This window comes from Athene noctua, chromosome 2, assembly GCF_965140245.1.
Source record: "Athene noctua chromosome 2, bAthNoc1.hap1.1, whole genome shotgun sequence".
Taxonomy (NCBI): Eukaryota; Metazoa; Chordata; class Aves; order Strigiformes; family Strigidae; genus Athene; species Athene noctua.
The window spans coordinates 25,272,565-25,294,176 of NC_134038.1; the positions used below are offsets into that span (position 1 = coordinate 25,272,565).

The 21,612-nt window shown below is 38.4% G+C and overlaps 1 protein-coding gene across 10 annotated transcripts in view; it reads right to left on the bottom strand.

Moving 5' to 3' along the window:
* The window catches only part of MATN2 (matrilin 2), a 78,673-nt gene that overhangs the window by 48,822 nt on the left and 8,239 nt on the right, over positions 1-21,612 (bottom strand). For all 10 annotated transcript variants that reach the window (XR_012633099.1, XM_074898659.1, XM_074898657.1 and 7 more), the window contains exons 2-4: positions 20,363-20,531; positions 5,950-6,519; positions 586-708 (exon numbers count right to left, since the gene is read on the bottom strand). Coding sequence is in view for 9 of the 10 variants with exons in the window: in XM_074898659.1 (XP_074754760.1) it covers positions 586-708; positions 5,950-6,519; positions 20,363-20,495 (826 nt within the window). In the remaining variant the exon portion in view is untranslated. The remainder of the gene's footprint in view (positions 1-585; positions 709-5,949; positions 6,520-20,362; positions 20,532-21,612) is intronic.

Consider the following 21,612-nt stretch of genomic DNA (forward strand, 5'->3'; position numbering starts at 1 on the left):
ACTTAAGACTGAAAAAGGTCAATCCATTTAAAGAAGGAAATGAGAGAAGAATCAAGACTTTTGAAACTATTATTTGAATGGTTGCAAACCCTTATACTTTAAGCAGCAGTTAGAGCTTTTCAGAATGGCAAGTTATTTCACAGTTCTCTAGTATGGTGTTGATTGAACTTTCTGTACTATTTAGTACCGGTTGCTATCTAGACAAGTTACTGAAGTAGTTGTATTCACTTTATGTGAGATGATAAAACTGTTCTTTCTTTAATTGTTGATTCATTGTGGAACTTAATATACCAATAGAATTTAAATGCCATTTTATGTAGTCACAGTGTACCTCTGCAGAGCTCTGTATAAAAATTACCTTGATATATTTCAGGAAGGTAAATGAAGCACTTCGTTTACACAAAACAAGAAAAATAATTAGAACTTCATCTTTTCAGACTCTTTCTGATGATTACCATTACCATATGATGATTACTATTATCATATACTGAACTCAGTCCCTCTTTATGAACCCAAGAAAAAGGGTATGTGATGTTAAGGACTTTTGGGGAGCACAAAAGAGAGAAGTTAAAAAAGATAACATACTGCTGCAAGTCTTCTGGTCAGCATTCAGAATGTATCCTTGTTTACATCTGCATATATAGGAGCCAGGGGTGTTTATGCAGAAGTGATCACAGTGATGCTCAACTGTACTGCACATATGGGGCACTGAAACAAAAAAAGTAAAATGTTATTAACAGCTAGTCTTACTTACTTGTAGTCAAAACTGAAAAAAACAAAGGTGTAGAAAATTTTATTGAAGTAATTTAGAAATCTCAAATTAAGTGATGACAGTAAAGACAAATATGGAAGCTTAAACCTGAAAGACTAAAAAAATCCTTAACAAACAGTACTATGTATTTATTCCTAAAAAAAGTAGGAGTTTAGGTATTTTCTGTCTGGTTGACACTGGTGACATGGTTTTGGATATGAAATTACATGTGGAATAAACAAAATTAAAATATACAATAGAGTATCTGGAAATAAATTACTTGGTGGTCCCAAGAAGACAATGAAAGAAACCTACCACATTCAAATTTAGAAAATAAGTGGAATTCAAGTACAAACTGTTCTAGAAGACATTTAATTTCCTGAATGACAAAAATCACCACACAGCACGGTACTAAAGAAGAATGATTAGAAAACAACTTGAAGAATCTTGCTTGGTTATTAATGTTGAGGAACATAAAGCAATACATGATGACACTGAGCTCATGCATCTCAAAGATTCAGTAAGTGGGAGCTGAGTTGCTCTACACTCCAGAGTATAAGTCTTTCTGAGTCTATTTTAAATATTTCTATTTTATGTCTCCCATAGCAAGTAGTAAAATGCAACAGACTGAGACAGTAAGACAGAAAAAGAATAGTGGGCCTATTTTGTCAAATTAATTGCTGAACTACTTTTCTCCAGATCAGTATTTGGGAATGAAGAAATCTTAATGTTTTCTTCCCACTGAAACATTGCTTGTATGTAATTTCTATACTATATAGGTGAATTACTTCTCAGAGAACATTGTGTGGAAAATAATCTATTTTGCTCAGCAACAGTTAGGGGTTGATGTGCTCCTTATTGTGTTACGTTGACAAATCTCAAAATTTATGGAATAGATATTAACAGTAATCTTCTAGCAGCCACAACAGAAGCCTGATAAATAACTTAACATGTGGTATGTGTGGTACTTGTGGAAAAAAAAAAGTGGTTTTGAGATACACGCTATGTATTTGGTCTTCGGAATGGTTTCCAGAGTTAGGCATTTATTACTCATGTACAAACCACCACAATTCCCAAATCTCTCAATCAGCTTCTTGGATCTCATAATTTTCAGTCATAATAAAACTTCTCAAGTACTTTTATTTATGTGAATACAGACCTGCTTGGACTTTTCATCTTTCTGTCATTCTGAAAATGAAGTTTATGATCTGTGATACTTTATAAACAGAAGTTTCCTCCTGCCTATATTTCACTAGCTTTCAACATCAGGTACAGTTTGTTATGACCAAAGAAGCACTTCAAATATGACAAAATGAAAAATATACTCATTTCAGTAAAGACAGAAAATCTTACCATGTACTAATGCTATAGATTATGAATATACAGAACATTACTACAAAACCAGTCAGTCCACCCATATCAAAAGAACATAAGGGTTCAAAACAGAATACTAAAAATTAAAAAAAAAGAAAAAAGAAAAAAGCAAAAAGCAGTATTCCATGATAGGCATCATGATAACTCAATCCCCTCTGAGAACATGGCTTTTCTAAGGGCAAATTGTGCCTCACGCATTTGGTGGCCTTCTACAACAAGAGTTAGAGCTTTGGTGGACAAGGGAAGAGCAATTGATATCATCTTCCTGGACTTGGGCAAAGCATTTGACACTGTCCCACACAACATCCTTGTCTCTAAATTGGAGACACATGGATTTGATGGATGGACCACTCGGTGCATAAGGAATTGGCTGGATGGTCACACTCAAAGAGTTGCAGTCAAGAGCTCAATGTCCAAGTGGAGACCAGTGACGAGTGGCGTTCCTCAGGGGTTGGTATAGGGACCAGCACTGTTTAACATCTTTGATGGCAACACGGACAGTGGGATTGAGTGCACCCTCAGCAAGTTTGCCAACAATACCAAGCTGTGTGGTTGACATTAGTGGATGGAAAACTGACCATGAGCCAGCAATGTGCACTCATAGTCTAGAAAGCCAACCGTATCCTGGGCTGCATCAAGGTGGCCAGCAAGTCCAGGGAAGTGGTTCTCCTCCTCTGCTCTTGTGAGCAGACTCCACCTGGAGTACTGTGTCCAGCTCTGGGGCCCCCAGCATTAGACAGACATAGACCTGCTTGAACAGCTCCAGAGGAGGCCACAAAAATCATCAGGGGGCTGGAGCACCTCCCCTATGGGGACAGGAAGAGAGAGTTGGGGTTGTTCAGTCTGGAGAAGAGGCTCCAGGGAGCCCTTATAGTGGCTTTCCAGTACCTAAAGGGGGCCTGCAGGAAAGATGGGGAAGGACTTTTTATCAGGGAGTGTAACGACAGGATGAGGGGGAATGCTTTTAAACTGAAAAAGGGTTGCTTTAGATTAGATATTTGGAAAAAAATATTTACTGTGAGGGTGGTGAGACACTGGCACAGGTTGCCCGGAGAAGCTGTGGCTGCCCCCTCCCTGGCAGTGTTCCAGGCCAGGTTGGACGGGGCTTTGAGCAACCTGGGCTAGTGGAAGGTGTCGCTGATCATGGCAGGGGGGTGGAACTAGATGATGTTAAGATCCCTTCCAACCCAAACCATTCTATGATTTTAATACATTGTTACCATGTGTTACCAATCTTCTGATACACTATCAAATAAAATATTTTCCAAAGTGTCTCTGTTGCACCCATTTGAAAGAATCAGTGGTACTCTGGTCATCAGTCAGATTTCTGCAGTGAAGGAGGCTGCTGTCTGTATGATTTCTACAACATTATTTGTTGCAGCATCCGTTTGGTGGACACAGCCAGGGACTGAAGTAATAGAAAGGGTCATCTCATAGTTAAGGAATTTGAATGTGAGCCTTGTGAATTAGATTTTATCTCTGTCTGTGTTACAGGGTCCTTATTTGATTTTGGGCAAGCCCATAATATCAGTATCTTCAAGCAAGCATCAACCATCATGCTGTATGTGTTCAGCTAGAGCATCTGAATCTGGATTTGCAAGAATGCAGGGTTCTCTCAACTGCACGTAAAGGTTGTAAGGCCATGACTAGTATGTTATATTAGTCTAAAAATAGTAAATGCCCCAGAAAATCAGACCAGGAATTGCAGAGTCAAATATTTAAAGTTAGTGGGCAATCTTGACAGTCTTAATCCTGTTTCTGTGTCTCCGTTCCTTCAATGTAAAATGGGCATTACACCACTATCTACTTTACAGGAGAATAAAGACTTTATTTGCTTCTGACTGCTCCATCCCAACTTCTGTCTTTCTCACTCTTCTATTCAATCTCCACCTCCTTTCCTGGATTCTGTCCCCATTTTTGTTTCTCCTGATTTTTCAACTATGTCTCACTCTTCATGCCTCTGATTTCCTAGGATACTGTTTGCTTGTCTTTCACCTTGCTGACTGGTAATAAAAAAAGGGCCCCCGGGATCCCCTTACTTCAACTGCTGTTTCTGACACCCCCAAGTCTTTAGCAGGCAGAAATAGCAACTGTAGGGAAAGTCTGGCTTAGCAGAGAATGGAGAACAGTCAGTTTATATGGATTCTTCTGAGAATATAGCTGCTAAGCACCGGGTAATCTCTGCCATCCATGGGCAAATAGTGGTTAATTTGGTTTACTTTTTATATTCCTTACAGAGCTTCATCACTTGGCCAGGTTTTTCTCTTATCTTCACAGGAACCATGAAGACACATTCCTACAGACATAAGGGCAATTCAGACACAATACTATCTGCAATTTAGTCCCTTAAATTGAAATCTATATGAATCTAACAGTTTAAATTCTTTGATGCATCTGAGCCTGGGTTTTTAAGGGCGTTTTTGGATCTCATCTTCAATTCCCGACACAGCAAATGTTGTGAAGGCATTCCCTGAGAAAAGGAGGCAGCAGCAATGCTTGTCACCTCCATACTCCTCCATCTGCAGGAGGGATGGTTTTATTGTGGATCACATGTATTTGGATTAAAAGTGAGCTATAAAACTCTAATACATTTACTGGACACTGCCTAGTCAGAAAAAAATGAGTAAGTGGTATTTGTACTGGATTTGTTTCTAAAATGCAATTAAAAAAATCCAGTAAGATGAAGTTTTGAAGCATTTATTGTTCATCCCATTTGAACTCTCAATCCATGTTTAGTTTACTTTTTCTTGGTTTTTAAATGTATCTTACTGTGCTAGCTATAATAATATGGCAAGGAAGAAACAGGAAAAAATCTATTATCTGATGAATGTCTGTGATGGTGTTTTGTGCTGATACAGTTCAGCTGGAGTCCTGTTGCTCTTTGAAACAATTTTGGAAAAGACCAAGTAAGGAAAACTCTCCAGACTATCCTGACAATAAGCCTCAGTTCTCTTCTGGCAAAAGCATACCTAGAGATAAGTGAGCATTCAATCCCACCATGCATTCTTTTTCTGGCCTCTGCTGAAAATGCCTCAGCTTAATGCCAAATCTGTATGCAGATCTTTCATATATATCTCAGAAAAACTGAAAAAGAAAACTATATTAAGTACACAGATTGGAATAAAATTAATTATTTATGCTATTATATTTGTAAGAGGTAATTACTTATCAGGGAATTATAGATAATAGCAATTTCTCTGTTGTAAAGTAATAACTATTAACATATTGTTTAATTTATTGTATGAATGAATAATACCACTGTAATGGCTTTTCCTAACTTTCTGTATTTAAAATGGATGGAATAAAACCACTACCATGTATCTGTGTCTCACTTCCAGTCACAAGGCATGCACAGAGATAATTGTTTTCATAGAATTAAAATGTAAGCTTTGGAAGAGAAATACAGAAACTCCATATAATTTTTTAAATAACCAAAACATTGTTTATCAGTTTGCAGTTTCAGTATTAAGGGAGTTTACATTTAAAATCAATAGCTTAAACAATTTATCTAATATTCAAGTAGCAGAGGGTTGTAAATTTATTGCTATTATGCAATGAACAGGAAAATCATTGTATGTGCGTTTGCCTTGCTCCTTATGACCACTAGGAATTAGATCACATTTTATGACACTTAGCAGTAGAGTTAGTTTTTCCCCATATGTATGACTGTTGTTCTGAATGTTGTCTGGCTAGTCTCCCTTTTTTTTTCAGTATATATATTCTGACAGATAAGGTTCCATGTAAAAAACCACTTCAATTATAATGCAATTTTTTTCTGTGTTTTACTTTCATTTGTGCATTCAAATCTATGATAAAAAGCTTACCACAAAGTTTAGTCTGGAAGACAGAGGTCAGTGTTTCAATCTGACTGAAATTAGCAACCAGAAACACATGCTCTTCATGTGGTTCACTCCCAATGGACTTCAGTGTGTTCATATCAACTCTTCCCACTCCAATGGCAAAAATCAGGATTCCCGAGTTACGTGCTTTAGTGGCAATCTCTGCCACTGGATCCTGAGGTCTTCCATCTGTGACTATCATGATAATTCGAGGCACATTCTGCTTCAGAGGTCGGGCTCCTTCTGACTCTGAAAATGCTATGTTCACTGCATACTGAATAGCCAGTCCAGTCATGGTGCCAGTAGCCAGGTGCATCATCCTCTTCACTGCTCTTTCGATATCCTGCTTCCTCCTGAATGTCTTCAGCGAAAACTCATGTTTGACTGTGCTGCCATACTGAATCAGACCTACACGCGTTGCATCAGGACTGATGTCCAGAAACTGCAAGATAGTTAAAATGAACTCCTTCACTTTTTCAAAGTCATAAGGACGTACGCTGCGAGAGCTGTCAATGATGAAGACAAGGTCCAGACGTTTGTTGTTGCAAGTATTTTCTGGAAAGCAAAATGCAAACAGAAGTACTTTACAAGAATTTCAAATGAAAATCAGTTCAGGTTGACCTGATGTCTCAAACATACTGTCTAAACAAACACCCTGACAAGTGCTGGGAAAATACAGAAAAAATAAGAAATGCCAGAGCAAAAACTACTTGGGCAATATCAATTCAGCCTCCAGTAAATACCAAAAGCTGCCTGTTACATGATAGGTATATATATATATATATATATTTGTGAGATCGGTGCCCAGAATGGCTAACAGTAGTGGAATAGGTAGACACTTGTGCCACACCCTTTTTTGTCATTGTTGTTGAGATTTTGACCTCATACCCCATGCTGGATGGAAACCCCCTCTGAATTACGCAGTTACTATTTGAGTGGGCTGACCTGTGATGCTTTTTGTGGTGGTGTCCTAGAATTCAGAAATCTAACGCTCCAAAGAGGCAGGGTGGTATCAGTCCTCCATTACAAACAGGGAAAACAGAACACAGAGAAATTCAGGTCAAAAGCATCTGTTAATTGCAGTGACCTATACAAGATGTGAAGGGACTGATTTTTCAGGAAACTTGGCATTAAGCAGCACTTTGCATGTACAAAGTACAGCTCTCAGTGACGTCAACTGCAGCTGTGAGTGCTCAGCACTTTTGCAAATCAAACCCCATGAATTCAAACACATAATTAATGGCCATCTGGGAAAAGTCTTGCCTATTGGACTAGGTCAGCAACACACAGAAGTTCTGTGGCTGCATCAGAGAGAAAATGCTGTTATCTACAGTGGTACTCAACTTGGCCAAAAGACCGCTCATACACTTCGTAAAATCTTCTATTTCAGCCATCATCAGTCTTGGTTTCCAAAAGCCACTGCAGCAGAAATACCACAGGGTATGTCTATATCTGACAATTGCACAGGCAGGCAGCCCAAGCTAGTCTGGGTAACTGCAGAAGTGAAGGCTGGCTGCCTTCTGGTCATGCTACAAGCTTTCTGGGACCCTGGGTACATCCTCTGGCATTAGCATCCTTCTTTTTTGAACGGATATAAGTCATATGCTTGAACTGCATGATGAGAATGGATAGAGATTGACCATTCACAGAAAGTCAGCACATGGCAAGCTTAAGGCAAGGTGAGCCAGCAGAAGGCAGCATATGGCAAAAGAGTAAAAGGACTTTAAAGGGCTTAATGGGATGCTGGTGAAGATAAATCAACTAAGGTTTAATATTTACATTAAAGACCTCCCCAGATTAGGAAATCCCTTAGCCACAAAAGCATGGCAGTTGGGGGAATACCTGTAGGTAGTATTGTCTTGTCCTTAAACTTTTTCATATCATCCACTTTTCACTGCTATCAGAGACGGGACATTGGGTTAGACAGACCTATGGCTTCAATCAGTGTGTCTGCTTGTGTTCTTAAGTTCCTGTGGCTATGAATAAACCTGTGAAGTAGCTAGTTGCCTGTTCGTCTGCCTGGCTTGAAAGATTAAAGGTGGCAAGAATGCTCAACAAACCGCAGTGGGGTACTCATCATACTAAGCTGAAATATCCATAATCAGTGAGCTCCCTTATTGCCCAACCGAATTCAGTTCCCAGTGCACTCTCATCCGTCTTGTGCACTGAATGAGGCAAATGCTCCATGGAAAAGAAGTATTTGACTATATAGTTAAAGGTCATGTCATACTGCACAAGTGGGCCAATCAAAGATTCAATTGGAAAAACATCTGTCTGTAGACAAGCCTTTACATGAGTTCACTTGTGACTGCTGATGAATGCTAATCATGTACTTCTGCCAAGGCAAGGGAAGGGGTGAGAAAGATGCCTGTTTTCACTAGTTAACTCAGAGGCCTCTTTCATAGATTACCAAGAACATTTGTGGGCATAGAATAAAAATGCTCTTTGATGACAATAAAAATGACTGCTTGGATTTATTCATGTGCGGTCTACAGTATGGTTTTATTCATAAGCGTAGGAATATGCTCGGGTTGCTTATTCTTTCAAAATCAGAGGATGCTGAATGCAAACGAAATTGAGCAGAAACAAAATTCCCAATCTAATGGGATACAGATATCCTGGCACATTAGCTATTTTCTATTTTATTATCTTAGTGGCATAGCTAATTATTATTTATTTTTACTAATATAATATTAAATATTCCAGCACAGTTGTAATATCAAGACAACTCTAAGATACGATTTGGGGAGAAGAGCAAGGGGAAAGAAAGATAATTACAGAAAAAAGGCTACAAATATGTGTTTGTATATGAGGGGAAGGACAGAGAAGGGAGAAGAGTAAAATTCCCTTAAAACAAGTCAAAACTAGAACCATGGTGTTGAATACTTTTAATTTGAATATAAAGATTTGGATCCCAGTCTGAAGAGACTCGGTTATGTATTTTTAAGTCAGGCATGAATCTTCGGGGGAAAAAACCTGGACAGCATTAGTGGATAGTACTACCAGAAACACACCCCATTGTGCTAAATTACTTAAGAAAAATTTCAGTCTGAATGTAATACAGTATATTCCAAAACTACTTTCACTAGCAAAATTCTATCTATAGAAATACAAAACATTTCCAAATTAAAATGTGTTTAAGATCTTTGTCTTCTGATGTGGTGGGAATTTTTAACAACCTTGTAATTATTAAAGTTGATTTATCTGAGATGGGTTCCATGAATATTAAACTGTAACTCTTTTACTAAGCAAAACTCCAGCTGGGTGGTATTTTGAGGAGTGGCAATCAGTAATGACTAACAGTTTTGAACACTCATCCCCTCAGACAAACTTTCAGTGACGCCTTTTTAGCAGTTGCATGCTTCTGCAGTAAACTATAACCTCTTCCTCTTACCAGCTCTTATTGTAAGTAGGGACCTTTCTCACAACTTTGGCAAACAACCCTGTACCCAAAAGTAATCCCCTTCCACTCTTATGAAAAGTGACATACTCATTGAAAAGAGCTACTCATCCATAAACCTGCTTCTAAGTCAGCAGAGGTTTTGTATTGCCAACACAAAAGTTAAAAAACCCCTCAGTGTGAGTTGTATTATCCAAAGGCAAGGCCAGGAGAGGCAAGAGAAGGACAGACAAGGCAAGGGAAGGAAAGGCCAAGTCAACAGTAAATATATTCTCCTTCTCTACTCAGTTTCCATTTTGTCTGTAAATGGCAGATCCAGTGATACTACCTTTGCAAAATTAACAACGCAACAAAATTTCAGTTCTACTTAGAAGAATCCAGCTGGGATCCAATTACTGAGGCATACATAAAACAAAGCTTAAAAGAGTATTTCACATTGAGCATCTTAATTTTCTCTAAAGCCGAAAATTCTATTAAATTATTTTCTCTGATCTCTGTTGGATTTCCTTCTACTCCTTTCTCAAAGCAAACTATGCTCAGGCCTGAACCCCTACTTTGGCTTTGATGAAGCTCACGCTGCTTTGACTTTGCTTAGCCACCCAAGGGTCTCTGTCTGAGAGTGTGTTAGTACCCTCTCAGCTTATTTCTAACTAATGCTATATTGCTTTAATATAACTAAAGCACAACCAAGGAGTTCTCCCAAACTTTGGAACTGTCTCTTCTAGGCTGTTAAATCATTAGGACTTTTCCTGGTATTGTTTGTCCTAGGACAATTAACATTTTCTCAAACAATCCTCAGGCATGATATGGGAAGTAGCATGAGCCAGGGATCCTTCCCAATAAGCAATGTGGATGCAGCCACTCTGTAAGCTCAGGGTATTCTAGTAGTACAGAAGGAGGCTGTTTTATACTGCTGGTCTCAGTGCCAGAGAGCAGTCTAAGATACAAGCTAAGCTCAGAGGCCAGCTGGCCTGGATCCACAGTATTAAACTCACCTTCCCACTAAAATAGAGTGGCTGTATGCAAGCTGCCTACTGGGAATAATTCCTGTCCCCCTGTAGCCTCTGAACCACGCACTGGGATTGCTTGGGGGAATGCTAATCACTGTGCGCCAGAGACAGCTCCAGCAATTTAACAGCAACAATAATGGTGGAGTCCCAACGCCTAAAAATGTCCCCTGGCACTGATTAATTTCCTCAAACATTTCCATTTTGGGATATTCAAACTGAACACATTCAGAGGACCCAATGATGATTTTTCAAAAGTTTTTGCAAGCCAAGTCCCTTGAAAAGCTTGATTGTTTAAAGATGAGTTATTTATTTTCTATTGTTGTCCTACATCTTTAGGACTCCTTAATATTTCTCTTTTTTAATCTGAATATTACTTGTTTGGTTATGTAGGTCTTTATCCTAATACATGAGAATGGATAAATCTTAAAGAAGGCTATTGCTGTACGCAAGGCAAAAGGCCCAATTTGGTAAATACTGTAGTAAAGTTAAAACACTGAAAAAGTGATCTATAACAACTAAATATTAGTTCCATGAAGATGTTTGTTATAGAGTAAGACAATTCAAGCAAAAAGAAAGGATGAGATCAGTTAAGAATAAATGAGATCATAGAAAAATTATTTCCTGAGCAGGCAATGCATTAATAGCAATTTTAAGACTCGATATATTGTGTTTCTTAGCTCACTCCACAGTAATGTATATACAAAAAATTACATGTCCCGGACACTGCCAGCAATAACACTGGGTTTATTTAGATTTTATCTTTGAGTAACAGAACAAAAGTCTTCACTCAGAATTAAGAGGAGAAAACTGTTCTCCCAGCACAATATAAAACTTCTTCCTAAATTTCCCCTCCTTCTTTGACATTTTGTTATTTCATTTTTCATCTAGCCCTCAACCTTACTCGCCTCTCTTTTCTTTAGAACTTCCTTCTTTATAGATCTTGGTATAACTCCTAACAAATTTGTTTCAAAACGTATGAACTTTCTGGGTGTCAAATATTTGTTCTTAAAGTCCAGAATTCTGGTTTTCTTTATCTAAATATACAGACAGAAAGATACAGTTTGACAGGTTCTCAGATATTTCCAAAAGATTTCTTAGATCATCAAGAAGGTTTAGTCCTCTTGCTGCACAATCATACAAGTAAAGAATACTTAAATTTGCCATTCATCCATAAATATACCAAAAGCAAAATGCTTGGATGGGAAAAAAGTCGTATCTATGAATTACCTACATACACTGTCTGGGAAACTGCAGCAGCTTCTTTTGCAAAGATCAAGCACGAAGTACACGGCAGTTAATGTAACATTGTTCCTGTTTGGAAAACACATTTTGTGGTTGTTGCCAAGAGTAAATGAAGAATAACGGTAATTCCAAGCACTTCTTGGCTCTAAGCGAGACATTTTGTGCAAGTTAGCTTCCACTCCTTTTCTTTTTTCTCATTTTAACTCAAAGAAAGACAAAGGGTGTTATGGTGCATTTAAGATATAATCATAGCTAGTTCCTGAAGTAAATGTTAGAAACTACTCAGTACCCCTTTCCTGGCACACATACATGCTGCACTTGGTTCTGCAGGTGACTCCACCTCTTGCCAGCTCTGGAACAGACCCTGAGTCTAAGACCTGCCCCTGTACTCCCTGGGCCCATCCTTGCTCTGAGCCTTTCCCCAAATTCACAGGCCTCTGGCCCTAACCCAAGGATTCATTATGAGTTTGGCAGCTCACTCATTCCTCCTTACAAATTTCTTCATCTGGGAACAATCTCTAAATGCAACATAGCCTCCAGACATTTTTTATTGCCTCTTACAAAATCTTTTCTGAACTTCCAAAATTTCTGGGAGATCTGTACAGCAGGAGGCTCTTGTCCACAGATTTCCATTTCCTTCTACATGCAAATGCTTCATTATCAGTCACTGCAGGAGGGTCCATTACCTTGTTCTCATTTCACCTCAGTATTTCTATTCATTCCACGTCATCCTTTCCAACATGTCATTATTAATATAAAGTCTCCTTAATTCCAGAGTCCCAAAACTGACTCCTAGTATTTCTCCATTTCTTTACTAAGACTGATGCTGTCTCTGGCATGAGGCCAACATATGGTATAGGGATACTCTCAAGTTTCTTAGTTCTTTTTGCATGTTTCAGCTGTTCAGAGATGGAAACTGTTGGGTTTCCTGACAGGAGAAACCTGCTTTTATGGTCAGGAGGACCAGGGAATGGGTCGCTTTCTCTTGCAGGCATGGGAACACCTGTACAGAGGGATGAAGCACCCTGATATCCCCATGTCAGTCCCAGCAGCACCAACATCTACCCAGCACTTCCTAACAGAAACAAATGTTACATGTTCTCAGCTGAGCATAGCTCACACCCATGAGAGAGGAGGAATTCATTTGCTGAGCCATGATGGAGAAACCTTGTAGTACACACAGTTAATGGCACTTTGAATCCAGTTCCCACAGACAGTCTGGAGGCATGTACTGTGCCTGTGACTCTGTCTTTTCCTGCATGCATCTGTAAAACAACAAATCACAACCAAAACAAAAAAAAAAAGGTGATTGTATGGGAGAAGGTGATCTTCATACCTTTCTCCTTGAAGATCTGAAATTCCTATTCTTGCCTGAGCTACTTGGGGCACTGTTGAAAGGACATAGAAATTACTAGAGAAGGAACAGATCGAGAAAGTAAGTCACTGTTAGCAGCATAGAAAAATCAGTGAAACAATGTGACCTTACTGAGTTTGTGCTGTTCTGCTTTCAGGACATTAGCTTAAGGTTTTAAAAGCTCCTATCCATACTTTTCTTTTAAAGTTGCCCATGTCTTTGTTTACGGGGAAAGCTGTGAGCAATCTCAACATTACTCATTGATCAGCTGACCTGAACCACATATTTCTACTCATTGGTAACAGTCTAAGTATTAGACTCTTCTCCAGAATAGTTCCAGAAATGGTACCATGGAATAGTGCCGTACACCATTTCCCCCCTACCCCCCACAGTATGTGGGACATCATGCACGCTGGCAAGCCATTAGCTCTACCACTTCAGCAGTACTTAAATGTAGAAGGTGTCTTCCAGGTTCCAAAGCCATTTAAAGGCATGTTGACTTCATTCACAATAGTGATTACCCACTCATGCCTATAAAATGAGATGTTCCTTAAGTTATGCAAATGCTGTTTCCAGGATTTTCAAGTTAATTTTGCACATACGTGCTTTTTTAATTATTAAGCTAAAGTACTCACAATTAAGCAAACGCACCACACTTTTGAACATTCAGTGTTCTTTCTTTTGGCATGATCTTCCTTCAAGACAAAATACACAGAGGAGTCTTTGAGCTCTTCTAGAATATACACATAAAACCAGTTTGCAATTTTACTCAGTGAGTTATTGTCAAAGCAAACTCTTTTTCAAAGAGAAATGGTATTTTACAGTAATTTGTGGGGGTAGTAACAAACAATTTCAGAAATACAAAGAGCATTTGCCATTTAGTACATGACTCAGTTTTACTGTAGCAGCAGATATTCTTTCCTCCTTGTGGAAAACTTACAAATCACATTAAAAAAAAAAAAAAAAAAGGGAAAAAGAAAAAAAGAGAAGAAGGGGGAAAAGATAGAATAAGAAAACAAAGCAAAAAGAGAAAATAGAGGAAGGAGGAAGAACAGAAAAGAAAAGGCTTTGTTAGAGGAAATACACATTAAAGAAATACAAGAAAATTTTTTGTGCTGATAGAATTATAACCCATATAACATTAATTAATGAATTGCCCTTTAAGCAGCTTAAAAGTGAATGCTATTTTGATACATGACTTGAAAATTAATAATGAATACTAAATATGACAGTTGGCAAGCACAGTGTTGTTATGTGGTTAAAAATTGCTAACACAGACCAAAATCCCAACTTTCTGATCTCCATCATAACTGACTGCAGATGAGCATACTCAGAATAGGACACAAATCCCTGGGGTCTGTCACAGTCCCAGCTAGCCCTCATGGCTCATTAGTTGGGCCTGCTTAAGGGTAACAGCTTCTGCAGGGAATACCTGGCTCGGCAGGGATACAATCACTGTTCAGATCTCGCCTTCTCAGACTCCAGGACCCCTGTTAGGGGCTGGGGAGGCACAGCCTCGGCACAAGCCAAGCTACCAAGCCTCAGAGCCACAGAGAAGGGTCTCCCACTGAGAACAAAACCCAGAAACCTGAAAGAGTGGGGTGGTCTGAGCAAGTGCAACCTTCCTGCTATTGTTTTAGACCCCAGCTGGGTAGATAATAGACAACAGCTGAGAGATTAAGATGAAAGCTGGTTTCAAGACTTTGCATAAAGTTCGGAAACCTCTCAGCTATTGAGACAATCACTACTGGGAAGCAAAGCACGCAATTGCTGATATTGCCTCAAGGCACAAGGACTGTAAGTAGTACCTACACACCTCAGAAGGAAGAAACAGGTGATTTAACAGACTCTAAATGTTTTGCTTTCTTGCTTTCCAAATGGAATACATCTCCATTTAGATGGCAAATTTATGTTTTGAGAGAGTTTAAACTGATACATATTTGATGACCTTGTATCCTTATAAAAGTTTGGTTAGGATTTTGCTTATATTTTAACTAAATATGTGATAATTCAAAAGATAATTTGCAACCCCTTCCTATGTTTATCTACTGCCTGAAATAGTTTTCATTTCCCCAAATACTATACCAGCACAATATGTCAAACACAAGATGTAGTTGTGACACAATTCTGACTTCAGTTGCAATGCAGACTTCAGTTACAATGAGCTACTTAACATGTCTGAGGATAAAAAAACTTGGCAGAGTTGCCCTTATGTGAAGAAATAACACATACACACATATGCTACATATTCTACTCTGCACTTTTGAAACCCCACCTGGAGTACTGTGTCCAGCTCTGGGGCCCCCAGCGTTAGACAGACATAGACCTGCTTGAACAGCTCCAGAGGAGGCCACAAAAATCATCAGGGGGCTGGAGCACCTCCCCTATGGGGACAGGAAGAGAGAGTTGGGGTTGTTCAGTCTGGAGAAGAGAAGGGTCTGAGGGGACCTTATAGTGGCCTTCAGGAAAGATGGGGAGGGACTTTTTACAAGGGCATGTAGTGATAAAACAAGGAGTAATGGCTTTAAACTGGAAAAGGGTAGATTTAGATAAGATATTAGGAAAAATTCTTCATTGTGAGAGTGGTGAGACACTGGACCAAGTTGCCTAGAGAATCTGTGGCTGCCCCCTCCCTGGCAGTGTTCCAGGCCAGGCTGGACGGGGCTTTGAGCAACCTGGGCTAGTGGAAGGTGTCCCTGACCATGGCAGGGGGCTGGAACTAGATGATCTTTAAGGTCCCTTCCAACTCCAACCTTTCTATGATTCTATGATGATTCTATGGTGAGGCTGTGAATGAGTTTCTTAGAGCAGTTATCATCCCATGTTGGCTCAGTAGTCCACATTAGCAGGATTTAGAGATCTCTGGTCAGCTTTGAGTGTGTACATGTACAATGACTTCAACCAAAACTAAATAGAAATCTTACCTGCACTCCAGAGAAGCATCATGGACTAGACTCACTTTTGTCACATATCTTCCCCTCTGATTTGCAGCTAAAATTTAACCCAGAATGGTTAACCTGATAATGTCCTTGAGCCCTAAAGTTACATACACACAAATTTAAGAACTGGGTTGGATATAAGAAAGTTCGGAATAATTTTACCTGACTTCAGTGAGTGATTCATAAATTTAGTGAGCACTCTGTGTACTTCACATTACTTCCCTTCATATTATTAGTGGAATCATATACGTACAACCAAGAGATAAATCATTATATATTTTGTTGCAGAATATAATTTAATACAGACAGGGACATTTGCATCTAGCAGCATTTTCTACTGAACAGGAGCCAAGTACATTTCCTTCTTGGCCTTCTTTCCCCTCTCTGTTTCAGTTTGTGCAGTATCAGTTAATCTCCTGTAGTTTCTTTCTTCTGATATCATGTAGTGTCTAAAGGAATGCCCCTCAAATTAGCTTTTCTCCTCACACAGTTATTTTCCAAAACAGGTAGGTGCATGTTTTATACTCCTAAGGAACAGAAGGAACATTATTGCTTAGAATATTATTCTACAGCTTATTCAATTATGCCCATGCATCCACTTCCAGAACTCTCCAAAGAAATATGCCCATGTGACATGAAATACATGCCCAGTTTACAAGAGTTCACCAAGAAAAAAAAACACACAAAAACTTGGTTTTTTTCCATAGTGTTGAAATTTGGCTTTGCTTTGTTTTATAATAAATGATTAAGATGCAGTAGGGCATAAGTCCCAAATCCGCTCCACCAAAAAACCTCACAAAGTCAAACTCCAAAAAAGCTACACCTTGTAAGGACTGGGCATATGTTGCTTCTGAACATGGAACGTGCTGAAATTTGCTGTGGACCTCTGACAGTGGCCTTGAAATCACACTCTTGCATGACTGATGCAGCTCTTCATCAGTCTATTTAGGTGCGGAAGTCCATTTCAGTTATTTCTGAAGGGAATTAGCTAATATAACAGACATAATTTTATCTTTATAACTATGTAGCCAAGTATATTTCCATTACTGCTTTTCTTTAGCATCCAAAAAGCAATGCTAAGCTGGCAAACTGTGCTTTCAGTGATCTGTGTGTAATCTAACAAAGCAGCTGTGCTCAGCAGGGGCAATGATTTTGTCAGAGCTAAGTAAAAACTCCCCAGAGCTCTGATAAAACCTTTAAAAGGGAAGATTCTAAAATAAAAGATTAATTTACTTTAAGGAATTAGGATAAGGCCAAAGATCCAATATTCAGGATCAAATTACTGATGACGGGAAAGAAAAGGCAAAATTCAGTTCATATGTCACATAAGGGGAAAGGTGGCTACCCTCTGCTACAGGAAAGACAAATGGACCATCCTATTTCTTTCTGTTATTTCACAAGATCTTGCAGGACTACAGAAATGACCCAATAAAACATAAGTACACCAACATTAAAACAATATTTCCAGCAATCTAATAGAAATTCTGTTATTACAAGAAATACATGTATATTTTCTGTCTCTAAAGCACCTACACATGTTCTACAACTAATATGCTGCAAGAAAGATTGACAAAAATGTTGACAAATTTAATTATATTGGCAGGATTGACAAGTTTTAAATACTTCAAAGTTTGATTCAATGTTTAAAGAAAGGAAAACCTGCAAAGCAGTTTGGCTTTCAAGGGACACATAGTGTTCCAAAAACTTTATGTCCGATTGATCCTTGCACAAAAGATTTCAGATCTTTAATGGAAATTATTAACTATTAGCAATAATAATTTTAAACAACAGTAAGAAATACAAAGATCTGCCAAATTAAAAAAAAAAAAATACATTGAGGTTTAGCAGAAAGATTGGGGATAAGAAAAACATAGAAAAGACATAGCTGATCCCTTCTGAAACCTTCATTAAAACGTATAGGCTATTAGCCCTAACAAGACAATTAAGAAATCTATGAAGTATTAGTGCATGGCTGCCAAAAAATTTAATCCTCCTAAAACTGGATCCCTTTTATCTCTACGTGGACAATCCCACAGGATTTTTCATCCATTCCATTTTGCTTATTTATGTTGTCAGTTTCCTGGAGCAAGGACTTTTGCTTCTGTACATGGACACTACTAGTATTTTACCAGTAAATAGTTATCACAGCAGTACACTTTTGTTTTAAAAAAGGTAAAATTAAGTAAAAAGGAATAAAATTATTTTAATGCTACTAATATTTACATAGCATAATCCTTCATTTTAGTCCTCAAACCACACACACACCCAAAAAAGCCCCCCAAAAAGCCCCAACCTGAACTTTTATTACTTTTCCAGGTATCTGTTGGTTCTTTGCAGCTATATTGCTCACTTTTGCCGGCCAACCACATCTTTCCACAACAGCAGCAACTGTCATCGCCACTACTATTTATAATATATATATTATATAGAATGGCACAGTTTCTAATCCTTGTAAATTGCCATAATTTTGGAATGACTTTATTATGTCAATAGACTTGATGTCACTGAGATGGTCTGACCCCATTCTTTCTCATGTCATTTAAGGAATGCTACAGCTTTCCAGCAGAGTGGCATGCATTTTACACATTCTGTTCTTTACAGAGAGGCACGTTTTAACCATGCCACTGTTTATATGCACTGCTGAATCTGAAGCAGGTGACCTAATTTATTGTAACAGAATGCAAGGCCCAAGAGTCTGACTCCAAACTGCCACGTACTTTTATGGGCTGGACCAAAGAACGTCCCAAGTTTCTTGCATCATTTAATGTCTTGAAAAGGTTCTTTCAGCCAGAGCTGCCAGAACTGTTTGCATCCTGCACATGCCAAATTGAACAGGGATCCAGAATATCCCAAATGCAGGGACCAAAAATTGGTTAGCTTTTGAAATAAGAAAGAAATAATTTAATTTATACATTTTGATTTATATCAAGTGCTAATTCTTTTTATATATTTTCCACTATTTAAAATATATAAAAAGAGGCTATAAAAGCAATTTAAAAAATCATAGGGGAAAAAAGGCAAGCTGAGAAATGCAACTCCTTTTAGTTTCTCCAGGTAACACCTTGCTATTTTGTTAATTTTCTAGAGACAGGTAGATTATTTCTTAAAGTAATAAGCTCACTTAGGTTATTTGCTGGGGACCCTAAAATATGCAGGAGGGGCTGCTATTTAATTACATTTTAGAATTTAGTATTTCAGAAAGTTTGAGAGTCATCCTGAGTAAGGCCTGAATGTGGGTATTTCTCTTTGCTGTTCCATATCCATGTTTTTTGGTGGACTAGATCTCCAGAGCTGTGGTTTTCAGCCTTCAGTTGCAGAACCTCAATTGTCTCAAGACTGCATCTATTAGTTTCGAGAAAGGTGAGTTAGAAAGGGAAATCTGTTGTCATTTGGCTTAAATTTGTTCTATGGGAATTGAAAACAAATGGGTTTAAGTTAAGAAAGGACAGGTTGTGCACGTTATTTTATGGCATTTTACATATTTACAGGATTACTGATAAAACTTGGTGCTCCCCTCTCTGTCACCCATTCTCCCATGTTCTAGCTTGCTTTCTTCTTTCTTCCCAATACATCTTCTGCAGGACATTTCACGTTCCTCATATTCACCCCTATAGGCCAGGTGACCTTTATGGGGAGGCAGGCTACTTAACATCTCCCAGTGGCTGAAGAAAGATATCTGACTAGATCTACAACTGATGTGTATCATGAATCCCTAATGATGGGCTGCGTCCAAACCACATCCATACTATGTTTTCATAATCTGACAATTACTTTAAACAATGAGCAAAAGAAAATTATTCTAAGCCATGAACTGATAGCAGATGAAAAAGCTGACCAGCAAACTGCCTGATGATGTACAGGCAGTGATCAACAAGAGATATGAACCTTATGTTTTAAAATATGACAGACACAAGCTAAAAGTGCTAGATCCTGTCCTCAGATTTTTGGCAAAAGAGGAAAAATGAGCTACTCATTATAAACAAAATTAACCTGACAAAATGAAGGGATAAGCATCAAGTAATGTAATGACAACCCTCATTTCAATAGCCACTGATTTCCATTCAATCATCCTTATGCAGAGCACGTACACAGACAGTTAAAACTTGCTGGCATGGTAAAAGGCAGCTTTGACAGAACTTCCATGGACCAATATGTATTTTCTCTGAACAGTGAAAATAAGGTCTTTTTTCCAAGACAATAGTCCTGTAGCAAATATTTCTTTCATACCAATTACATAAAGTAGATCTAGTACCCCAAAAGAAAACAGCCTCTTTCAACAGCTGCTAACTGGTCAACACACTTTCTCATATTCCTGCTTGTAAACAGCAATCTCCATTTTATTACAAACTACCTCAGCCAAGGCTTGGCCAGTTGCTCATGCCTTTTATCATTTGTATTTGAGATGGCTTTTGGTCGTGGTGTTTGGGTTTGTTGGGGGTTTTTTGTAACTTACCTAGTAGAGATTGTGAGTTAACGTCCCTTCTTCGAGTGAAATGTCCTCCAGGGAGATCTTTTGCCATAACAGATACAGTGGAAAGCAGAGTGTGTCCAACTAGCAGAAAGAAGCATGCAATCATTTTCTTCATCTTCCAAGAAGGAGAGGGAGGTTCAAGGAGGTGAAACTGCAATAAAGGAGAAAGAGGAGCTCTTTGATTACACAAAAAGATACACTGTAATCATGTCAGCCACCCAGCTACATTGCTTCCCTTCCATCCCATGCAAACATGCAGATATACTGGCATGGAATAATACCTACACCTTCAAGAAAGAAGATCTACATAATAAAGTAGCAGTTAGCAGATCCTGATAGTGTTTATAAGTATTCTTAGTTGAAGTTCACAGTTAAAATTTAAAATGTATTGACTTTTACAATTTTTCACAATAATCAAGTATTTTTAAAGCAAGAAAAGCAGCTTTGTTTCAGTCAGCCTGTCAGAATAAACAGGTTCAAGGAAGGCACAAATATATTTTCATTATTTTACTCAGCACTCTGTTGCATTTTTTCAGAAGTTTAATGGTTCTTGCAGTCTGAGGTATACTCACTTCAGAAAAACCTGGAGAATTAAAACAAGAGGGGGGAATATATTCCAGAAACAGCAACTATAAATGAAAACTGGCAACAGCTCATGCTTCCTTTTCAGAAGACTGTGGCTGCTAGCATGAAGATAGCAGTGCAGAATTAATCTTGTTTACTGAAGGAGACTTCTGAGGACTGGCAATGAACTTGCCATAGGTTATGAAAAAATTTTGTCATACAGAATAGCTGACAGACAAAATTCCTACACTAAGAGATGATTCCTGCCAAGGAGTATGTTAAGGCATCATCAAAAGCTATGACTAACTGCCCACAAACGGACAGGTAAGATATGTCAAAGACTCATTTTCTGGCCATGTCCCCTGTTGGTGGGCTTCCTCAGATGGAAATTCCTTCTACGTTCCCTCAAAACTTTATTGTTGTGGGTTGCAGAGAGAGCATCTCACAGGAGCTAGATTCAGCCTTGGAACTGGTGATATGATGAAGCTTAGTCAAGAGCTCCTCTAGGTGTGCAAGAGATGGATAAAACTACCCACTTTCACAGCAAAGAACTGTTTTACCTGAAACAGAGTGGAAACTTTAGAAGCAGTGCAAATTTTAACAGTAATTCTTGGTTAAGTAATTATGATATTGAAAACAATTTTAATAGGGTCCTAAACTTGATAAGC